The 18963-nt window shown below is 39.7% G+C and overlaps 1 protein-coding gene across 6 annotated transcripts in view; it reads left to right on the top strand.

Moving 5' to 3' along the window:
- LOC113030834 (teneurin-3) overlaps positions 1-18963 on the top strand; it is a 132220-nt gene that overhangs the window by 56463 nt on the left and 56794 nt on the right. For 5 of the 6 annotated variants that reach the window (XM_026182622.2, XM_026182613.2, XM_026182606.2 and 2 more), the window contains 3 exons: positions 1540-1765; positions 9783-10021; positions 17210-17335. In XM_026182622.2, the coding sequence (XP_026038407.1) occupies positions 1540-1765; positions 9783-10021; positions 17210-17335 (591 nt within the window). The remainder of the gene's footprint in view (positions 1-1539; positions 1766-9782; positions 10022-17209; positions 17336-18963) is intronic. The other variant, XM_026182631.2, reaches the window with a different exon arrangement.

The following is an 18963-nucleotide window of genomic DNA, read 5'->3' as shown; positions in this document are numbered from 1 at the left end:
ACTCATACTGTAGCTGATCTTAGGCAATTAGCGTTCAGAACTGACTTTGAATGTGGTGATGTCAGGTGATGAGAGGCTTGTGTTTGATTGGATTTGATAAAACTCTAATCATGGGCCACAAAAAGGAGAAAAAAACCAACCTTCATCTGCGTCTGATGATTTGCTTTTATGGACTTTACAGCCACATGCTGATGCTATGTAATTGCAGTCAGGAATTAATTAAATTTTGATTGGCCTTCTGAACCAGCATTGTGGACTCTTGTCACTACTGATTCTGCTCTGTCACGTCCATCTGTGTAACTTTGTGTCTAGCTGTCTATGTGAAGACCTATCTCCTCGTTTGTGTGTCTAAAGATGAAAGTGATGTTCTTGGAAATTATAATATTAAAAAGCCATGTGTATGTGTGTATGTAGGTGCACGTTGCTACTGCATGTAAAAAAAGCCCAACGTTTTTTTTTCCCTTTTTTTACTTACTTGAAGATTTTTCCTTGCTGTGAATGGCTTTCATGTTTCCTCTGAGCTATATGGAACTAAATGGCTCATTTGCCAGAACTGAATAGGTTGTTTTATGCATAGGGTTGCACACTGAAAAGTGAAAGCACATAGACAAGGATGCAAATTGCTTGGTCATTAAAGGATCCTTTCAAAATGATGACTTGAGTCCTTTCAATGAAGCTGTTCCTTGCAGCCAACAGCGCAGATTTTGATCCTTGTGTACATTGTTGAGTAAGCAAAGGTTAAATCATACACTGAAAATCAGTGTTCATGTGCTGTAAATTTAAACTCATAGGCTTCTAGGCTTCATAAAAAATCATGCTGTCAGTGCAAAAACAACAGGAGCTCCTAAAAAAAAACAAAAAACACAACTCCCGACTTTTTCAATATTCTTCAGGCTCTCTGTAAGGCAAGAAAGACGATACCCATTTGGGGCTCATTGGAGCAAATCAGAATTGTCAGCACTGTGGGTTTTTACCTTTTAAACAGGGAAGATGGATAGATAATCACCACATGCCATTCTGGGGGCCAATTACACAGCTTTGTGTGAAATTGGAAAACCTGTTCTCTCAGAGCTCTAATGGATGTTCTGGTCATTAGTTATTTGAGAGTCTTCTCTGGCTGTAATCAAACATGAAACATTGCGTTAAGCGCCCATAAAAGAACAGCTGCCTCTCTAAGTGACCTTCTGTTTAAGAGAACCCAACTGTCAGCCATGTGGCGTTTTGTGACAATTATTATGTGTATCGCCATAAAAGCACTTCTTATTTCCTGTTTTTTTGCAGTGGTTGCATCTCATTTTAATGTCTTGCTCTCGGTTGTATTTACCTTTCTGGGTCTGTTAAGTGGCACTGTGCTGTCATAGCTCGCATATAAGGCAAATGCATAATCTTACCCATCTGCTCTCTCTTCGCAGTCGCGTCGCTTCAGTCTGGGTGTAATTTTAATCAGCAAAATTAATTATTTATTATTTCGATTTTCCCACTATTAGGGATTCTTAAACTCCTATGCTGATGCCTGTTTTTCTCTCTCCTCCTCTCCAGGTGACCATCTGTCAAGTCAGCAAGCTCCACCTCCTCTGCCACCAGCTCCACCCCCACACAGGCAACACCCCTCCATCACTTCCCTGAGCCGCAGCTCACTGGCCAATCAAAGGAGCCCAAGTCCACCACCCACAGCCGGCCTGGCGGCTGACTTGCAGAGTACGGCGGAATGCGTCCAGCTGCAGGACAGCTGGGTCCTGGGCAGCAATGTGGCCCTGGAGAGCAGGTGAGTGAACCATGGTGACCTACAACAGAACTGAAAGATTCAGGTCCAGATGTTATACTTGATGTATTTTCACCACTTTACATGCTGCATTTTTCATTTGAAAAGTGAGGGAGGTGGAAGTTGGCATATCTGTGTGCTGCGTGTTGAATTTTAATGCCTTTTTTTTTGGTCACGTGTTTCATGTGTTCTAAATCTGGTGACCTGTCTCATTAATCCACTGGCCTGTTTGATGTGCTTTTAAGACATCAGCCCATATTTCTAAAACTTACAGTCAGAGTTACCAGTCACTCAGTCTGTCATTAATGAACCAGCAGTTTGTTTTTTGTTGCCAAAAATGAGCTTTATATTTGTGTTTTTATGCTTTCTGCACATCTTTGTGATCATTTTAATGATCTGCACGGACCCATATACAGGATCAGCGGTGGAAGAAGGCACTGAATACATGGCAGTCTTAGTAGATGATAGTCGTAGCTTGCAACTTCCCCAAGACAACAGCGGGGGACTCCAACAGCCAAGGCCGTGGAACACACTGAAAATTTCACAACACAGATTTTTAATAGCTGATGATTTTATCAATGTTTTGGTGCCATTCCTACAAACATGAGATGGTCACTCTATAATTTAAGGATTTCTCGACCAATTTTTAAAGTGATATTACACTGACACATGTTCATGACATAATATAGTTCCCTATATACCAGTTCATCACATTTCTACACTTTGTATGAATCTAAAGGGGTGATTGCTAAGTCGGAGAGACACAATGGGAAGGAAAATACATGATTAGGGAGAAGTATGTGAATATCTCTGAACTTGACAGTTATAATCAGAGAGGCCATAACTTAACAAGAAACTTGGTAAGCAGAGAGTGTGTTATACCAAAATCTGCTGCGCAAGACACTACTTTGTCATAAGAGCCACTGCCAAGTTTTCCCCCTGAAACATTAGTTACATCTTTCTTAATCAGTGAGCTCAAAATATCCTGGCTAATGAAGTGTGGTACATTGCGCTGTGACTCAGAAATGGCCTAGAGTAGATGATTGCATTCTAGCCTGATATTTCACTGGCACAGCGTCCCCTTTCTGAGGCTCAGATGAATGTAAACTTTGAATTTTGCGTGTGGCAGCATGGGGTAACAATCTCCTATGATCTGACTGAATCAATTGGGATACGTGGTGACAGTCTCACTTTCTTGGGAAGATGTGGTGATTGAATACTAACCGCTCAATGACCTTGAGCTGTCCTAGCTATATCGACAAAACAATATGTGCACACCTATCATCAGCTGAGGCATAAATCACTATCACCACAGTGGACTCTAAATCAAGTGCTTGTCAGTGGGTGGGAACAGGGGGTTGCCGAGAACCAACTGGGCCAAAAGGGAAGACCCGGTTCAGCACATAATTATAGATGTCAAGAAAACCACCAGGTTGGGAAATGTAAACAGAAGCTCAAGAAAGTATTCATTAGGCAGCCTTCAGGGGGTTTTGGGGCTGCAAAGTCCTGGCACAGCACATAAGAAGGTGGCCCAGAGTACCACAGGGATATGAATCTCTTTTGATTCCTCAACAGTGACTTGAATTTTATTTCCGATGGAGCGTAGTAGACGTGGCCATATGCGCAGACAATAAATAATTCTGTACAAGGCAGTTGATTAAAAAAGTGTCAAGTATAAATCATAATGTTATGATCTTGTTTAATATATTTCCTGTGACATCAAGACCTCCTTGAAAATAAAGCACTCATTTGACAGCATTAGCTACTTTTACAGCAATTAGCCATAATGAATTTTGTGTGTGTAACCTCCCATAAAAGTGTTGGGCTTCAAAGCACGAGTGCACTAATTTGACTCAATACCAACTAGCTTTCACAATGAATAGCTTTCAGTGTTCTTTAAAATGAGTGAAGTGCTGCACTCAGTAACTACTGCTGTAACTCCTGCTCATTATTATATGGTGAGCGAATATCACTGATCCCACTGTGATTATGCTGCCACAGCTGTGTTAAAAATCAGAGTTTGATTTTGCCTCATTTACTCCAGCAGTTTAAACATATGAAACATATACATTAAGCAGATAAAGAAAAATTAAAATGAAACAGTCATCAAATGTTTTACAACTTGAACCCAGCTATAATTTGTAAAGGAAAAATATTATCATATCCTTTTCAAATAACTGTATAAATGTATTCGAGGTGAACTTTTGTGCTAGGATCGTGTAATGTAAAGTGCTCAATTAGCTGACAAGTGCATGTTCAGCTTTATATTCGCTGTTATTCTGAAGAGCTAAGGAGACATTCAGATCCTTAAAAAAAGTGTGGAGTAGTTTTAATAAGCCCCCAGGTTTTCCTCTTACTCATGACTTGGCTTCACTTTTCTGTGTGATATTTTCAATTAGAAATATTCAATTGAATTTCATTGTAAAATGAACTGTCATGTCTCTTAAGAGACTGGTGTACATCTGGAGTAATTATTCTTGAGCAGTGCTTAATCATTTGGGTGATATGGTATCAGTAATGTTGATGCCTTTATGGTGTAAGCTATAAGCTCTGTGTGTGTTCCACTGTAGAAAAGACATGAAGGTGTCTGCTTTCCTAAATGGAAAGAGGAAGTTTCAACATTTTTAGCACTCCATTTCAATGAGATTCAAGTAGAAAAGTCGTTATGACATTTGAGGATGATTCCTTTGAAGGCCAGCATAGCCACACGTTGCAGTTATAAATGTACTGTCAATCCTCATTGGATTCATGCATCATGGGAGTCCTTTGGTGAAATGAAATTATGTCTCTGCTCTAAAATCATCATGTGTCCCTCAGATACTGCATTTTCCTCATGGAAAATGTACTAGAATTGTTCTCGGGGGTGAAAAAGAACTGCAGAAGTAATCCAAGAGGATTTGGTTTATGCGTGTGCGTGCAGAGTTGTTTGTGTGGGACGTACATGTAAATCATGACTCAGACGGTCATGCTTCAGATAACAAAGGAGAAAGGGAACTTTTCTTTGTTCTTGTACAACAGCCACTGTGTCATGATTGCACCAGAACTGATTAGTCATGTGTAAGACACCAGCCAACTAGCCTTTTGGAAGAGAAAGGAGCATGCAGCGATGGCTGGTTACCTGCCAAAATGGATGGTGGTGTAGACAAAGTGGTAATCCTCAAGACATTTTTTTCTTTTTCTGCATGTTTTGCTTTTTATTTATTTTGCCAACATCGTTGGTGCCAAGCACATTTCTGTGGTGTTTCCAGGTTTCTGCATTATTTCCCTCTAGCCTTTATTTTAGACTAGTCTATAAACAACTGCTGCTGGTGCTGCTGGTGGTTGTGCTGCTACTGTTGCTGGCAAAATGTAGTGCATCTTTTTTAAACATGAACAGTGTTACATTATAAGGAAAACTAGATTCATCTAAAAGACACATTATAAATGTAACCTTATTGGAAGGAACCACAAATATATCTCAAAACTGGGTTTCATGCAGACTGTCTCAGACATGCTGTTATGCTATAAAAAAAACACATCATTGTATACATAAACACTAAGCTATCAAACCTATTCAGATTCACTAAATACGATAAAATCCATGTGCATGTCTGGTGGAGTGACTCAAGATGGAACCATGCTGATCAATGGCACTAAAAGTGTGGTGACGCAAAAATACATTCACAGTGCAGAGCTAGCTCTAACAGATTAGCACTTGCTTGAACACCCACTGTTGAGAGGGCAGGTGCTAATCTGGAGGAGAGACCATAACTGCAGCAAGTGTGAAAACAAGTCACCGCAATGCCAACTCACATCTGTAGTCTTTTTTTGGCCGTATTTAAAGCAGCCTGATTATTCCAGCTCTCACCTTGAAATGCTAATGCTAATACTGAAAGCGGCTAATGGCCAGATTACATATTCGCAGGGCTTCGATTTACATTGTTTCTAGTGTGCTCTCTCACCCCGACAGCTGGAGGTTAGCCGTAGACAAATCCACCCACTCACTGTTTAGTCTTTTGTCCTCTATGAGGATTTTTTCAAATGTCATCATGATGACAAGCAATGTTGTGAGAGCAGAGGAGACCAGGCTGGCTGCTGCTTTTGTGTTTTCGGGCATCTCAATGGGACAGACAGGCGTGCACACAAACACACTGCGATCACACTGACACACAGCCATTCACTCGCTCTCTATCCCTTTCAGTCTCACACTCTCTTGATTGTCTCTTTTCCCTCTCGCTCACTCACAACACACCACACTGCTATCACTGGGGCTGGCTGGATTAGCATAGTAATGTGCCTTGTTGCATCACACTGGCTGTAATCAATTACAGCCGGTCATCCAGTGTCTATAGCTGCAGACATTTACACTAGTCTGCTGTTTGTTAATCATGTCCAACAGCATTTCATCTTTAGACCCCTTCAGTCTGCTCTTTAGAGAAAAGTGCGGGCAAACATGAAAACCATCAGCACTAGAATTACTGAAAACGCCAAGTTCAATAAACATCCCATATAAGAATTAGTCTTGGTAAGGCTGGTGCACACACTTTCAGACTGACCCTGCATTCTCAAGTACGAAGCAAAGAGGGATTTAACTGATGCAAGTATACCTGATTTTACAGTTTTAAACCACTAATGAATGTGCCGTATGTTCTTGGTAATTATACACTGATTAGCCTCAACACTAAAACCACTGACAGGTGAAGTGAATAACACTGATTATCTCCTTACAATGACATCTGTCAGGGGCTGGATATATTGGGCAGCGCGCGTACAGTTCGTCAAGCCGATGTGTTGGAAGGAGGAAAATGGGGCAAGTCTGAAGATCTCTGAATTTTGACAAGGGCTAATTTGTGATGCCAAGAAAACTGAGTCAGAGCATCTCAAAAACAGCAAGTCTTGTTAGGATTTCTGGCATGTAGTGGTTAGTAACTACCAAAGGTTGTCTATGGAGGCACACGTGGTGAAACTGCTCCAGGGAGCCCATAGTGATCGCACAAAAAAAAAGCTATTGTAGTACAAACTGCAGAAAATTGTAATGATGGCTATGATAGAAAGTTGTCAAAACACACAGTGTGTGTCTACTGTTGAAAGTACCTGCAGTTGGCACCGTGGAGTGTGCATGCCTGTTTTTTGCCTAGAGGAGAGATGGCCGCAAGGTTTGTACTGTGGAAAGAAGAGCCAGTGCTAGTATTCGTGTGGATGTTACTTGGACATTAAAAATGGATCTAAACATTGGTGCAGATGACATATATCCCTTCTTGGCAACAGTATTTACTGATGGCAGTGGCCATTATCAGCAGGATAATGCACTCTGTGACACGGTAAAAAATGTTCAGAAGCAGTTTGAGGAACATGACAGAGATTTTGAACTGTCATGTCGGCTCACATCGACTTGACCCGACCTTCAAATTCCCAAGATCTCAATCCGATCAGGCATCTGTGGGTTTTGTTGGAAAAACAAGTCAGATCTATGGAAGCCCCAACTTGCGACTTATAGGACTTAAAGGATCTGCAGCTAAGGTCTTGGTTCCAGTTACCACAAGACATCTTAAGAGGTCTTTTGGAGTCAATGCCTTGACGGATCAGCGGTGTTTTGGCAGCACTAAGGGGGCTTGCATACTGTTAGGCTGCTGGTTTTACTGGTGTAGCAGATCTGTGAAGGTAGATTTGCATTATTCAGTCAGTTAATCAACTAAACATTGTAAATATCTATACCATTTTGTTGGATTTGTCTAGTAGTTGCTAAAAATGATACTTTGTGTATTTGTTTTTAGTGTCTAGTAGTAGTAGTCTCTTTCCTGAGAATGAAAATATAATGTATTCATAGCATTGCCCAAATAAAGGACACACAGATTTACTGCATTTATTTAGAGGCAAAACTGTCTCCAGATCATCTGCCTAACTTGCATTCGGTGTTCACCTTCCTCAGATAGAGTACATAACCCTTTCAGCACACACATACACGTCCATGTCTCTTTCTGTCTACCTCATCAGATTGCATCCACTTACACTTAACTCCCCCGATAGCCGTGTCTGTTTGCCTGCGTGTCTGACTACACGTCTGCCGCCTCCAACGTTGTGCAATTTTTGACCTCAATTCATACCCAACTGCATATTATAGAGTCTGCCGCAGCTACAGTACAGATTGTTCCAGACTGAGTGGTCTGAACTTCTCTTGGTTGCAGATGCCCGGTGCATTGTCATTCCAACAGTGAAACCTCATAACCTTTAAATGGAATCCCTGTCTGATCACAATGGCACGTGTCAATTGAAGCATTGAGGAGCCAGACGATACAAATCTGACATTTGTTCTTTTAGTCAAGAATTGATCAGTGGAGGTTTTACCTCAGAGATATGCTCACAGGAGAAACAAGAAACCTGAAATATCAGCGGCACCGCTGAAATACAAGAACTGCATTGTGGTGATGATGATGTGTCCTCCTGTCACATGTGTAAAATCTGTACGCCACTAATCAACTTTACTTAGAGACTAATATTCAGTCTGGAAAAAGAAGAATGCAGCAAAAGATGAAAGAATAATTTTTAGGGGCATTCAGAGCTTCCCTGAACTATGTAGTCATGTGTTCATATTATATAATCAGCCAAAGTCTGATTATTATTAGTAAGTGTTACGACATGGATTTTCAGTCTTTAACTGCTCGACTTCAGATTTTTCGCTCAATTAGCCATTCTCAAGCTCTTTAGTACAGAATCACAGTCAGGATTAAAACAGCCTTTACAAAACTTACATTTGAGACTTCACAGATGCTGCACAAATAATTGATGAGCAAACACGGGTTTATCGGTTTACTGGTGTGTTTAAATTAGTGGTTACCGTGGCAACCAACTCCTCCAGGAGAATCTACATAACACATTAAACACGACTTGTGGAAAACATTGTGTAGGACTTTTAGCAGAATGTGAGAATAAGAAAGCAAATCGGTGCATTCTCTTGCCCTTGGTCTGTGAAATTTGACTAATTTAGCACATTTGTTCAAAGTGGTATTTAACTAACTTTTTTTTTGTCTTATGTAAGTCGTCGTTTGCCTGGGAGCCTGCATTTTATTACTATATCAGTTTAGATGTTTGTATTTAATGTATTGTTTTAGTGTTGTCCTCACCTTTTATGCAGTTTGTTTTTTTCTCATAATCTTACAGCACTTAAGCACAAGATGGCCGAGTTCCAGTTGATATTAGGTGGTACAATATGGCTATTTTCAGGTGTAATTTTGTGTGTTACAGGTGTGGGTGACTCATTCATGTATGAGTGAGTCAAGTGTTCATAAAGAGAAAAATCATAAATGAAGCTGTTAAGTATTTTCTGGAGTGCTAAACTACTTGGGGTGCCTTACATCTAGAGTTTACAATACTGGTGTGAAAAAAACATGTTATCAATTTTCTGACTGTATTCTTCTTTATTTTAACAAAAAACGGGCATTGCAATAAGATTATACAGTTGAGGATTGGAAGAACATTTTCAATGCATGGTCAATCTGTCCAATTTCCCTGGCTGTCCACATAAGCCTGAAGGCATTTAGGTATTAATCTCTAAGTAGTGGCAAGAGTGGCAACAAGGCTTAATTCATTTACTTAAGAGCTTTTCACGTGGGGTTTAAAAGTTAATAGGACGATCACTCCGTAGTGCATTTGATTAAACCCTCTTAATTACCCCAGGTATAATGGGCTATTAGCAAAGGCCCAGTTGTAAAAGGGCAAGTGGGAGATGATTGTTTTTATGAGGTACTTCTTGTTCACCTTTTCCAATGTCAGGATTATACAGGATAGTAGATTATAACCCAGTTCCTCCTGTGGTGTGAGCCATGGGGAGTTGTAGCATTGCTGGGTATATTGAATTTTGATGATTCTTTATGCGTTTAACTATGTAAGTTTAATTTTGGAACTGTATATGACTATTGGAGGCACACTGGACACAAAACCAGTAGCAATCTGGGGCCATTTTGTCAAAGATAACCACATGATAACTGTGTGAGGTAGAACCACTGACTTAATAATGCTTTTTTTTGTTTTTGTTTTTCTACAGGCACTTTCTTTTTAAAACGGGCACAGGGACGACACCTTTCTTTGGCGCAGCAGCCCCTGGGTACACCATGGCAACGGGGACTGTTTACTCCACACCTGCGCGTCCTTTGCCCAGAAACAGCCTGTCCAGGGGGGCTTTCAAGTTTAAGAAGTCCCCTAAACATTGCTCCTGGAAATGCACCGCCCTGATTGCTGTAGGCATAGCTGTGGTTCTGTCCATCATTCTCTGCTACTGCATAGGTAAGGCTAAGATAAACATAAATTGCAATGTAAAATCAGAAACAGTTTTTCATGATTAATCTCCAAATGCACAGCTCTGTTCACAACTTAATTAGCTTCTTTTTTTTTTGGTTTGTTAGGGTTTTTTTTGTCAAGAATGTACCTTTTTTCAACAAAAGTTATATATTGCTGTTTAGGTTGAGAATAGAGAGTATAAAAGAAGAAAGAATGAAGGGAAATATACAATTTTAACCCCAGACATGATGCCTTGATCACGATTCTTATATTTTTCCAGTTCAGCCTTAGCTTTAAAAATGCATCATGACTATGTGGCTAATTAAAATTTTAGTAAGGGATTATTACATATGTACCTTACCAAATCTATTTTACAATTTAAATGCATGCTTCTTAAAATATGTGTTAAACAGAATATAACTAAACTCTGCTCCTGTCTCTTCACAGACAGACCTTTAAATTGAACTATTTTGTTGTCTGTGTTTAATGTCTGAATTTTGACAGCATCTTTTCAGTGCCCTATTATGTCTCAATTAGTAATGTAATGATAGCTGATAGCTAGTCAGGTGGGAAGACAAAAATAGGAATATGGAACCGGGGCAGGAGATCGTGCACATTTGTATCACAGCTTTTGGTCTCATTTTCAGGAACCTTATTTAAAACTAATTGAAATTTTAAAAGCTAAAAGAGCCACATGGTATTGGTTTCAAGGAATTTAGTTCTGATGCCTGAACACCTGAACCCAGTTTAAGTGTTTCTTTATGTCACAATCATAGACACACCTCGTCTTAATTTCACAATGTATGTTCCCTATAAAATCTGCACGTCTTATCAGTTCAATACTTCTGCTATAGCAGCTTTTTAAATTCGCTTCTCTTCCAAACGTATCCTCCACACACTCGAGTACTCACAATGTTTTGCTGCTGATCCGTTTGGAAAGAGTTCAGCAGGTGAAAATGTAATCTTTAAATTGCTCATATTACCCACTACTCTTGGCTGAACATCTTCACTGAGGTCTAAAAACAAGATTTCCCCCTTGATTCTCTGAAATAGCAATTAAGAGCAGATTCAGCCTGAAAATCCTAGCATCCACTGACAATATTTTTTTGGAACCATATATTGTTTATCGTGCACATATTTACACTGTTAGATGCCAACTGTTCTCATATTTGTAAATTTAAAATTAACCAACCATCTAGCCAGACAAAATGAAGTTTACCCCAAGCTTTGGTTAAAAATATTGCCACTGCATAGTTTTTGTTATTGCCTGACATTGCATGTCACCTGATTACATGAAAAGCAATTGTTTTTGTGCCAAGAGCAATGTATGTCTTTCTATTGTAAGGAGAAAAAATATGACTCTGTCATCTTCATTGACATTTGACAACCTTCAGACAAGCCATTTGGTCAAATGGAACAAATGAGAGGCAAGCTGGCTAGTGTGAATGGAGATGGCATGCCTCTTAATCTCAATGAAGTTTGATCTCTGCCAGGAATATTGCTATTTCACTGCCTTCTCCTTTTTGCAGCAATTGCAGACGTCGCGATATGATTCAGTATCTGACTAAGCTCTCAGTCAGATATGCAGACATGCCATCAGTACACTTTCCAGCAAGACATTCATACTTGTTTCCCTTTGACAGGGGGGTGTGCATCACCCTCATGCTTCTGATCCCCATCTCACAGGCCGACAGGCCTTTCATATCTTTGGGGGTTTCTGTTAAAACGCAGGCATGGAGGGAGGTTCAAATGGCACAGATGGCAACGTCAGAATGGAACAAGTTTGGGAGCTAAACTCTTTTAACAAAGGAAGCAGTTCTAAACTCTTGAAATTTAACCTTGGTCCACAAAGCCTTTGTTGCACTACAACTAAAACTCGTTTATACTGTCAAACAGGAAATGCTTTTATCTCGGTCAGGAAGATAAACTAATGCTCATCTTTTAACCCTCCTTTGGGCAATATTTCCTTCAAGAAGGCTTTTGAATGCTCTGTTGTTGATGTTGTTGCTTTTTTTATTTATTTATTTTTTACAGCGTGTCAGAGCTGACTTCTAGCTAACCTTTATAATCTTGACCACAGCAATAAAGCCGTTACAGATTCATCTCTCCTCCTGCCCTCCCTTGTCATCCAAGCCCTTAATCTTTACACTGTGCCTTTCTCCCAGAGCGGATATATAAGTATTCATCCAGCTTGGAGGCAGGGGAAATGTGACACAGTTGTATAAGGAGAAATATGGCGATGTTGGGAAGATCCTATAACTAGTGTTTTATTGCTAAATAGAGAGGGAAGTGCTCTAGGAGGAGAGGTCATAAATGTGCTATATCAATATCAATATTCATAATCCCTTTATTGACTTAACTGTTTAGTTACTTGGTTGTGGTTCGTGATCTTGTATCATAAAATTAAAATGAATGTCTACATAAATATTTTACCTTTGCTCCTCCGTGGAAAGGAATCAGTTGCTATTTTTGTTTGTCTGTTTTAAGCTTGTGCTCATAACAGATCTGCAGAGTTTACTCAGGAAGAATGTGCAGAAACTGCCATTTGTTCAGCTGTTGTTACTAACAGTTCTAGCAGATTGGATTCATTTACAACATTTTCATCCCAACAATCACCAACTCGTTTAATTGTAGACCTGTCGAATGCTTGGTAATTGTATTTTTGGCCCGACTCCAGAGTGTGCGCCTCATCTCGCTCGGTGCAGAAATGCGAGCGAGCGAGGTGTGCACGCATGCGAGGGAGCGTGAGTTAAACAGATGCAGCCCTCTGCCACTTGCCTCAGGTGTCTCAGAGTGTTTCCACCACTTCCTCTCTCTTTCATCCACCGCCAATTTACCTGCCAGGTGCAATGACTCAAATAGCGACAATGTGCACTCATACTTTAATACTTTTCCGCTGTCAGTTCACACAGTCCCATTGGTACAAAGACAAGCTCAAAGACAAATGCAAGCACACCTTCATCTGCAGCATGTGAAATAGACCGTGTTTCCTGCACCATATTATTCAATGTCTTTTTTGTTCTGAAACCGAGGTTAAGATTTTATTAGCAATGATTTTTTTGGAAACAAGTATAGTTTAGATAAATTGTTTGGGTTATTTTTTTTTTTATTGAATACATTTGAAGACTTAAATCCTCACCAGCAGAACAGTAACAAAAATCAGACCCTGGCTGACCGACAACAGCAGCTCCTGCAATTCAAATGAGGCAAACCTGCTGAGGTGAAGCTTTCGTGTTCCAGCTCTGCAAACTGGCCTGATTGGAAGAATTTCAGCGATTGTTCAGATATAGGGAGGCCAATCAGGACCGAGTACAGGTTTAATGCTCTGATTGAATGCAGAGGGAGAAAACCGTGTGGATTTTAGGAATGGACTTAAAACTCAACTGCATAAACAAAGCATGTCCTCACTGATTATACTGTTGAAAGTAAATGAAGATAAAAGACTTCCCTTATTTTGCATTTGTGTTTCAATGTCAGAAAACTGTAGAAAATATATTAATAATGTCTAAAAACAAACCATCCACTGTTTTGTGGACCTTTTTGCCCCGTGAAAGTGCATCTTATAGATTTCTCATTTGGGATGAAAGTCATTCACTGAAACATTGTGCCACAAAAAAAGAAAAAATAATCAATTTTGCACTATTCATTTTATTTACTCAAAGGTTGCCTCATTAAGGTGCTGGCTATCACAACAATATACACATAGCAGGAACCTTTGGTTTTAACAAGGCTATAAAATCTACCAGGGCAGGTTCCTCCACCCATGCAAAAAGCTGAGTACTGTGTTGGAGAAACTTGATGTGCCAATCAAGTGCAGAAACTTCCCAAGACACTGAGCTTTCTTAAATTGCTACTGGACCAAAAAAGCAAACCTTGTGTTGGTTGATGTTGTGGTGGAGAAAATTGTTAAGCCATGTGAGTGTGATGGAGACACTATACCAGAGAACAGGAACATCTTAGGTGTACTCTAAGCTGTAGAGCTTATTTCACAGAATCCCCTGGGGAGATTTCTAGAAAGATGGTATGAAGCAGGTTCAACCATCAAACAGCTGTAACTCAATAATTTTGAGGCTGTTGAGTTACAAGTTGTTGCCGGGATTCTGTCACTCCAGATAAGCTCTCTTTCTCTCAGGTAAACTCACTAAAGATTTTTGGGGATATTAGGCATTAGAAAAGCTTCACCTGTTCTGACTGCTTTGTGAATCCTGTAAAACAGTAGTTTGCCTATTTTATTTATTTACCTATAAATCAGAAACATATTTCATTTGGCACTCTGTTTGTCTAGTAACAACACTAACAAGAATCGTGTGAACAAGGTGTGGGAATTTGCTCTGAGAGTAGCCAGGGGAGTATTGGATGTGTATATCAGAGCTCAAACAAACGTGTTGCCAACTCACAAATTCAGCCTCTTATTCATCGTCCATGTAGATGTTCCACAGGCCAAATTTTGACATCAGCGATTAAAGGCTAGCTTTTCCAGCTTCTTTCTCAGGAAGAGAATTTCTCATGGTTCCATAAATATTAATTGAATGGACCTAGGCTGCAGGAATAACTTATGCAAATTCATAAATTGAGGGCTATTCACCTCAAAGCAATTTGTTGATGAGGTAAGTAGGGATTCAGGCCCCAGTGCGCTAAGAGCAGAAACGAGGGAAGGGCTCTCTGTGATTCTGTGGTGCCTCGGACACACAAGTGCATACCGCCACACACAGTTTCCTTTCTGGTGGATGGCTGGTGATTCTGGACACAGGATTGCAGAGCAGATAGACTCTGCATCTACAATTAGGAGCCAACTGAGTCACACAGTTTTTTTTACAGAGGGAGAGATTTGTATAAAGATTTGCTTATTTGTTGTTTTTTCGGTAAGTGGGATTTTTGTTTGTGGCATGTCAGTTACTCTGTAGGGTCACCACTTTGCCCCAAACTACTGAATGGATTGTCTTGAAATTTGAAAGAGAAATGAATCATCCTCACAGGATTAATGGCTTTGGCAGACTTACGAGTGTTTGTATTTGTGGTTCTGAGTGAACCACATGCAATCGAATTTGCTGCATATATTCAGGATCCCTGAAGGACTTTGAATTCCACGGCTATTAATTGGACACTATTGCTAATGTTTCATTATGCTGATCCTTTTTATTTTCAAATCAACCATTTCTAACATTTTTTTAATCAGCCACTGTTGGTCCATAATGCAAAATAAATAAACAAGGTTTAGAAATTGTAATGGATTGTGTACCCAAAAATTTGTAACTGGTAGTTTAATAGGGACTGTATCTACACTGTATTTGTTAGTGCACACATGCCATTCAGTGTCTCGTTTGATGAAGCAAACAATCTTCTACCAGAGTAAGATTTCTTATTTTTTTCTTCTTGCAAATACAGCTTTAGAAAAAATATTAAAAGTTATGCAAACTTTTATTTTACCTGCTTTATTTTTGATGCAGCTAATCATTTTTCTAAGCTTATGTCCCACAATATTTGTTTCCTTTTTCTCTTTTTTTTCTAGGCGGAGGGTTTTTCATTTTAGGTTAATGCACCGTGTCCCCAGCTGAGCCTTGCAATTTGGGGCCCAGCTTAACAGACCGTGTTTCTTTTGGATTCTCCTCAGTAAAAGCCACCAATATGTTGTCCTAAAAACTGAAAATATGACCATGGAAGACTATACTGTGTTTGTATTTAACTTTGAGGATACATAAGACTGTTGTAGGGTGTTCAAAATATGTTACGTACATCCTATCTGATTGTTATATTTGAACTGAGACTTACTAGGATTCTAACACTGCCAAATATTCAGAAAAAGTTGAAATATTATATGTGGGAATCGGTAGAGAAAAAAGAAAGAATGAAAAAAAGAACAGGTGTGCTCAGATCGTACAGGATTTCACATCGGGAGGTGCTCCCTGTGAAAAGTCAGACTTGTCAAAATTATTGATGAACCAGTCAGAAACCATTTCTACAGGTGATGCTGCTGATTTGTTTCAGCAGCACCTGCAAGAAAAAAAGATTCTGACACTCAGCATGGTGTTACCTGAATGTGCTGGTAAACATTATCACTCAGTGCTATCCCCATTATTTCACTGAAATTCAAGCCACCAGTGCACCTGTTCATACGATCTACCAAGGACGAGTCCTGTGTGACTCAATTGATGCCAAGCATTTCCAACAGTAGCCTTTAAAAAACACACACACTCAATTGATTTCTTAACAAAGTATCTATTAATACATTGCACATACAGTTTTCCGTCTCTTCTTGGTCTCCTTCACATTTGATAGTCTCTCTGGCCCCACATCCACCTCTCAAGTTATTTGCTGCAGTCGACATCCATCTTCCCAGCAAGCGATGGGTGTTGGAGAAAAGTTCCTCCCGCAGATCAAATGGTCGGAAATCAAGATGCTTCCTCAGCATGTTTCCTGGCTGGTGACTTTGAAGGAGATTGGCCCTCTCGCTGTGCTCACAGAAGTACCTCAGTTTCCCAAAACAACAAGAAGAACAGTTTGATTGCACCCAATACTGCGACAATAAAGCAGGTTGTCTGAATGAAAGCCAGTCACAGTTTAGTTATGTAAGAGAACTAGAGTGTTGCAGCATCTTACCCTCTCACTTCCCTCTCCTGCTGTGAGTGTCTGTCTCAATACATGGTCTTACACTTTCATCAAACTCTCTGTGTGTCTCTCTCTTCCTCCATCTTCTTCTAACACATAAAGCTGCATCTGTGTCCTTCCTGCTTTGTATTAGTGTTGGAGAAGTTACGACTTTTCCAGTGTATCTTGTGTGCTTGTCTGAAGTGGAAGCTTTTCGCCAAAATAGAAATCCTGCCTGCTGCTTTCTTAAATACAGTAACGGTTTGTGTCCAGGCACTTTGGAGCATTAATGAACCGCGCTCCCCAAGGAAACATGCCACAGCAACGGGGTTGCTAACTATTGATTGAAATGACTCTGTCTGGCCTGTATCGGTGCTGTGTTTACATAAAAACCACCCATGGCAGCGTAGTCACTGAAAACAAAATTTAAACTGAAATATTGGAAGTTAAACTGTTGTTGTTTTCACCCTGCATCGGATTCAACTATTGTGCACTCCCACTGGTCTTTTGTGCTTAAGTGGCTTGATTGTTTCTGTGCCACTATTTGGTTATTTGTTTATCTATTTCTACAAGCCCACGCAGTTATTTTTTTTTTTGTGTATTTCACAGCAATGCACCTTTTCGGCCTCAATTGGCAGCTCCAAGAGTTGGACAACCAGCCGGCTTTTGAAAATGGAGGAGTTGGGAAAACAGGGCCCACTCAGTCGAGTGTAGGGACAGCTCTCTCTGCTGATGGTGAGGAAATAAGAATGACATGTAATGCACAATATTAATATTATTTATTCTTTTGTTGGCTTCACTGGATTTTAGTTTGGATTGTATATAAAATATATTGTGTGGGTTTTAAATATTCTGAATACTAAACAGTTTAAAGGAAAGGGGAGGTGTTGATTAGTTATTGGCCAATGAATGAAAAACTTTCATCTAAAATCAAGGGTTTCTTTAGTTGATGCATTTGAAATTTAATGTCAGAACAAAAAGCAGAGTGAGTTTTAACGACACACAAATTAATTAAATCAAGCAAAGGTCTAAATAGCAATAAAGACAAATTCCGGCTGCAAAACATTTGGCTTCCACATTCAGCTCAATGCCCAGACTTTCAAATTTATTGAGATCTTTCACCTTCTGAATATTAATTAACTGATTCCAGACAGCTTTCTACTCTCTAATCATAATCTCGGACCATTGTGTATTCATCAACAAGCAGGCGGGCCATTGCAGCTCACCTTTACAGCAAAAGCCACCAAATTAATCTCTAAGCGCACACATTATTTAGAATGCATAGCCATGAAAACAATAATTGAGTTGAGTAGGCCAGGCAAAAGCTCAGTTGTTTAAACTCAACTAGATTTAAATCCTCATAAGTACTGCTAATTAAGATAGCATGAGACAGGTTTTGGACTGTTTAAAGGCAATCAATAGTCAGCTATTATTCTCCCTGGAGGTAAACTTGGCTTCCAGTCTTCACTTTGACTGAAGCTAAAGTGACAGGCAATGGCCTCATTACACGCACAACACTGAGGCATGCAAATAACTGGGGTCTGCCACAAACAGATATAGCCACAGCTACAGTATATCTATGTCCACACTCTATAATGCGTAAGAACAGAAGAAGCAGTAAAGGTATGCAAGTGTATCATCCAGCTGCATTCCTTCCTCAGCAGAGCCTTAGATGGTAGGGGTTTAAAAATGCTTTACAGCTTTTTCTTCTTAACAATAAAATGCATTCTTATAATAGCACCTCGCAAGCTACAGTTTTTTAATTGAGTATGAGTTATATTTAAACCCACCATTTCTCCATCTTTGCCACTCGGAGGGCACAGTTTAAAGACATCGTTCTCCAAATTGTTTTGATTTGCTGTTATTGGTCTGGCAAGGTAGTGCTCAGTATATGTGACAGATTCCATTTAGACCTTATCTGATATGAAGGCTTAGTCTATGAGTCACCGGGACCAAAGTAAAAATGGAAGACTTGGCCTCTTAGTCTTATAAAAGGGCAATTATATCTGGTCATTTTGTTGTTGAGCAGTGCATCATGGACTACAGGGAACCATTACTTTTAATACTCCCTTGCTCAGTCACAATTCATTTGGAAAAGATATGACTATTATGCCCCTGTGCATGAATAAAACAATTCAATGCTGCAAAGCAAAAGATATATGAAAAATGAGAGGATAGCAAGATTCTGCGATGACTTATTTGCACTGTTGGTCAAATGGTTTAAAAAAAAAAAGTGTTTTTTCCAGTTGTTGTTGGAACTTGCACAATGTAACTTCTCAGTGTGTCCAGCCAATGCCAAACCAGCTCAATGGGGTTTAAATATGGGGACTCTGCTGCCCTTCCATCATTGTCCACTTTTCTTC

This window comes from Astatotilapia calliptera, chromosome 2 (genome assembly GCF_964374335.1).
Source record: "Astatotilapia calliptera chromosome 2, fAstCal68.1, whole genome shotgun sequence".
Lineage (NCBI taxonomy): Eukaryota > Metazoa > Chordata > Actinopteri > Cichliformes > Cichlidae > Astatotilapia > Astatotilapia calliptera.
This window is presented reverse-complemented; position numbering and strand designations above follow the sequence as displayed.